The 3,949-nt window shown below is 61.8% G+C and overlaps 1 protein-coding gene across 1 annotated transcript in view; it reads left to right on the top strand.

Annotated features, from left to right (window-relative positions):
• Positions 1-2,679: 2,679 nt before the first annotated feature.
• Positions 2,680-3,949, top strand: part of LGALS1 (galectin 1) — a 2,742-nt gene continuing 1,472 nt past the window's right edge. The window contains exons 1-2 of the mRNA XM_004700655.2: positions 2,680-2,753; positions 3,759-3,838. Of these exons, the coding sequence (XP_004700712.1) occupies positions 2,745-2,753; positions 3,759-3,838 (89 nt within the window). The 5' untranslated portion in view covers positions 2,680-2,744. The remainder of the gene's footprint in view (positions 2,754-3,758; positions 3,839-3,949) is intronic.

Raw genomic sequence — 3,949 nt, forward strand, 5'->3', positions numbered from 1 at the left:
AGCTGAGAACCTCCTAGACCCAGGAGACACAGAGAGCGCCGTTGCACCTGAGATGGTGAGGGAGGGCAATGTGCACTGCAGTTTACCAAAGAGAAGTGCATCGTTTGCTTGGTCTGGAAGGAACGTTCCCTGCCAGGAGACTCGTCCTTTTTTCAAATAAGTGAAACTTCCCAAATTTAAAAAAAGCAGCAGCTGCAGCTGCAAGAACAGAAACAGTGGCCACAGAACAAGGAGGTCAGCAGGAAGGAGGTAGCATGGTGGGCTTCCAGCTCTCAGAGCAAGAAAGCGCCTGTCCGCAGGTGTGCTGGGAGGGCAGGGTCATGCGTTGACAATCCACAGAGAGGGAGCTAAGTGCCTTTGGGCAGAGGTTTCCTGGCAGAGAGGGGTACCTCTGAGCTTTTGCTAACCAGCTTTGTGACAAGAGCCCAAGCCTCAGCTGGAGAGGCTTACCCATGGGCAAGGCTGAGAGGATCAAAGAACTGTATCCTGAACATTCCTGAACTAGAATTGTAACCTGCTGTTTCCCTAAGAACCCCCACAACTTTGAGTGGGAGTTCGGTGCAGCCATGGCCATGAAGTGTGGAGCCCAGCAGGGAAATAGCTAGGGCTGTGGGAAGAACATTGGTGTCAGAATTGGGGAAAAAGGTTGGGGAGAGGAGGCTTGCCTGCCCTCTGCCCTCTTAAGAAACGGCCTAGGGCTGTGATGTACATCTGATTCTCCCCCTGGGGATGTTGAGGAGGTCAGAGGCTACTGACAAGCCACCACTGGGGACAGAAGTAACACCCCCTACCCCCTAGCCCTCCACCCCCATGAGACTGCAAACACCCGTGGGCATCACCTCTGGTGGTGGGCTGAGTTTCCAGGCTGGAGGGGGAATGCAAGAGCAGGTGGGGAGCTCTGCAGGAGCCCACACAGGCCTGCTGGGTGGGGACACTGGAAGGGCAGTGGCCCTGGCCTCCTGCTGGGCCCCGCCAGCCCTTCCTCGATGGCAGGGTTGTGCAGCACTCTCCTGGAGGAAAGCCTGAAGCTGCTGTGGACAGTTTGGGAGACAGCCAGCTTGGTGTGGGAGGGAGGGTACAGGGCCCTGGGCTGCGTGTGGCCCAGCCCGCTCCCAGGCCTGCCCAGGCCCCACCCTCTCATCCGGTGCCAGGGCCACTTCAGCCTTCTAGAGGAAGATGGTCCCCGAAGTGGGGGGGACCCAAGGGGTGAGCTGTGCCACAGGGTGAGGCAGTGCGGTTTGCTGGCCTGGCCTCCAGAGATAAATCACCCAGCCTCCCACCTTCTGTGATGCAGGCAGTTTCAGGAGGGGGGAGGAGGATGGAGAGGGGGATTCCCCAACAGCCCCCAAGCAAGACCCCTCTTTGACTAGTGCTCCCTACACCCCTCCCTCCATTGAATTCCCTGGAGGGGGGTGAGCACTCCCCACCCACCCTCCCTGCTCTCTGAGGTGGCGATCTTTCGACAGCCCAAATCTGGCGCCAGCTACCCTCTCCCTATAATCTTCTGTGGCTCCCCAGCACCTTGAGAAAGGGCAGTGTCCAAGCTCTTTGCCTGGCTCTTGAAGCCTTTCCAGATGACCCAACTCTAGTTGGCTTTCCAGCCTCCCCCCCAGCACGCCCCCTCTGGGGCCTTGCAATGCCTCTTCACCTCCCAGCCTTTGCCCCAGCTGCTGCATCTCCCCCTCCATTTCCAGACCAGCCTGTTACAGGCTCAACCCCCACCCTTCCACTCCTGTCTCTCTCTCTCTCTCCACACTCTCCCCTCACAAATCAACCACAGTGATAACCTTCAAGTTGTCCAACCAAGGTCATCCTCCTTTTTCCAATCACTGACACGGCAGAGGTCACCTCAGTGACCCCTGTCTAATCAAAGCTGGGCTTAATCACCCGCTGAGTGGTAGTTGGGAAGGAATCACCTGGGATGAGACCTGCCCAGGGCCAGGCTCACAGGGGCTGCCGAGGGAGGGAGGGAGGGAGGGATGGAGATGAGAGGGGAGACCTGGGAGACTGAAGGAGAGTGCATGGCTGGGGCCCCTCCCAGGCGGGCAGACTCGGTTGAGCTCCAGCTGGCTTCTCCCAGGGCCAGGGCCGCTGTCTCAGGCCTGGCACAGGGCCTGGCCTTTCTTTAGCCCGCATAAGGGACAGAGCCTGCCTCAGGGGGGCGGGGGAGACCCGGGTAGGGCCTGGGCCTTGTGAATCAGAGGTTCTCCTCACAGCCTCCAGAGGCCCGCAGAACCGGCCACCCCTGAGCAATCCCGGAGAACCAGCCCTCGGCCTCTCCTACCAAGCTCCAATTCCTGAAGCCCCCCAGCCATCTTTTCTGGGCCCTTCAAACCCAGCCCCCTGGCCCCAGGCTCCCTTCCCGCCAACACTGGGGCCTAACTCATCCTCAAAGTATTTTCCACTGGCTTCCTCCAATCCCTGCCACAGCACAATTTCTTTGAGTGGTGGGGAGGGGAGGAGGAGAATGGGGGGTGGAGCTTGGACTGTGACTCTGGCCCAAAAGGCATTTTTTTTTGGGGGGGGGCAATCTGATTGGTCATCTCTGCTTCAGAACTGGCTTCAAAATTCCCTTGCCCCCATCCCTGTTCTGACTTCCAATTGGCTGAACTTCCATGAGGGGGCGGGACTCATCAGGGTCTGGTCCAGTTAAAAGGGTGGGAGCGGCTCGGGGCCATCTCTCCTCTCGGTGGAGTCTTGGGACAGCTGGTAGATCGCCTGCCCAGATCACCTTGCACTTAGCCATGGCCTGCGTGAGTGTGGGGCCCCACCCCAAGGCCCAGGGGATGGATTGGGGGCAGAAAAGCAAGGGAGAGCCGGGGACAGGTCAGCGGCTGGGTGCTAGGTCCAAAAAAGCGATTTCCCTTTTGGGGGGCCTCAGTGGCCGGGTCTGTAAAATGGGAGTGGTCGCCCTGGTCCTCAGAGGCCTGGGACCTGAGAATATTCTGGATTCCGGGACCTGACAGTGGTTCCTTCTGCCTAGGGCTGACTTGCAGCCGCATCCCTGTGTCCCTGTCCCTGCAGCAGCTCCTGGGGAAGCGAGAGTGGAAGGGTGTGGCCGCTGGGGGAAGGGGGAACACAGCACTTTTGCCACCGGCCCCCTCCTCCGTCTCAGAGACTCCTGTCCCCTCCCCCGCTGCAGCTGTCCCCAGTCGGCAGGCCGGGCCAGGGCTGGCCCTGCTCCAGAGCGCTGCAGAAGGAGCCGGGCCGGGCCAGGCAGCCTGCACTGGGGGGCTGGGGTGCTTCCCTTCCCTCTCCCCCCAAACTGGGAGGGAGTTGAGCGGGGAGGGGGAGGAATCGAGAAGAGGGAAAGTTCTTAGGCAAAAAGGGTTCTCCTTTCTAGGCGAGGGACCCACCCTCCGCAGTGGGGGGCTGGCAGCCCCACCCACCCTCCCGTGCGGCTCAGTACCGTTAACCCTGGGCTCTGGGGCACTGCCCTGGGGTCCCGACGGGGCTCCTGGGAGGGGGTCTCCCACAGGGGCCGGAGGGGCATGTGGGGGGGATCCCCACCCCTCAGGGAGGCCCTCTGGGCCGGGAGCCAGAAGCACTGCTGACCACTCGCTGGTGGCCCCGGAGGAGCGGCCGCCCACACTGGCGGGGTTCACTGCCCCCTTCCACTCTGAACCCCACTGGAGGCACACCGCAAAGTTTCTGGGAACTCGGGCAGATTGCAGATAGCAGGCCCAGCAGCCCCGGGCCTGGGCGGGGACGCGAGCTCCGCGGTCGCTCACCGGCGGGGCGGGGTCTTATCTGCACAGGGTCTGGTGGCCAGCAACCTGAACCTCAAGCCCGGGACGTGCCTCCGGGTGCGGGGCCAGGTGGCCCCCGACGCCAAGAGGTGAGGGGCAACAGCTGGGGCAGTAGGGGGGGGGAGGGTCTAGCCCCGGGTATCGTTAGGGGCGTGGTCGCCGCGGTCCCGGCGGGGAGGGGGTTAACTCGGCCACAAGCT

This window comes from Echinops telfairi, unplaced genomic scaffold, assembly GCF_000313985.2.
Source record: "Echinops telfairi isolate 266 unplaced genomic scaffold, ASM31398v2 ScPeMD7_2;HRSCAF=8, whole genome shotgun sequence".
Lineage (NCBI taxonomy): Eukaryota > Metazoa > Chordata > Mammalia > Afrosoricida > Tenrecidae > Echinops > Echinops telfairi.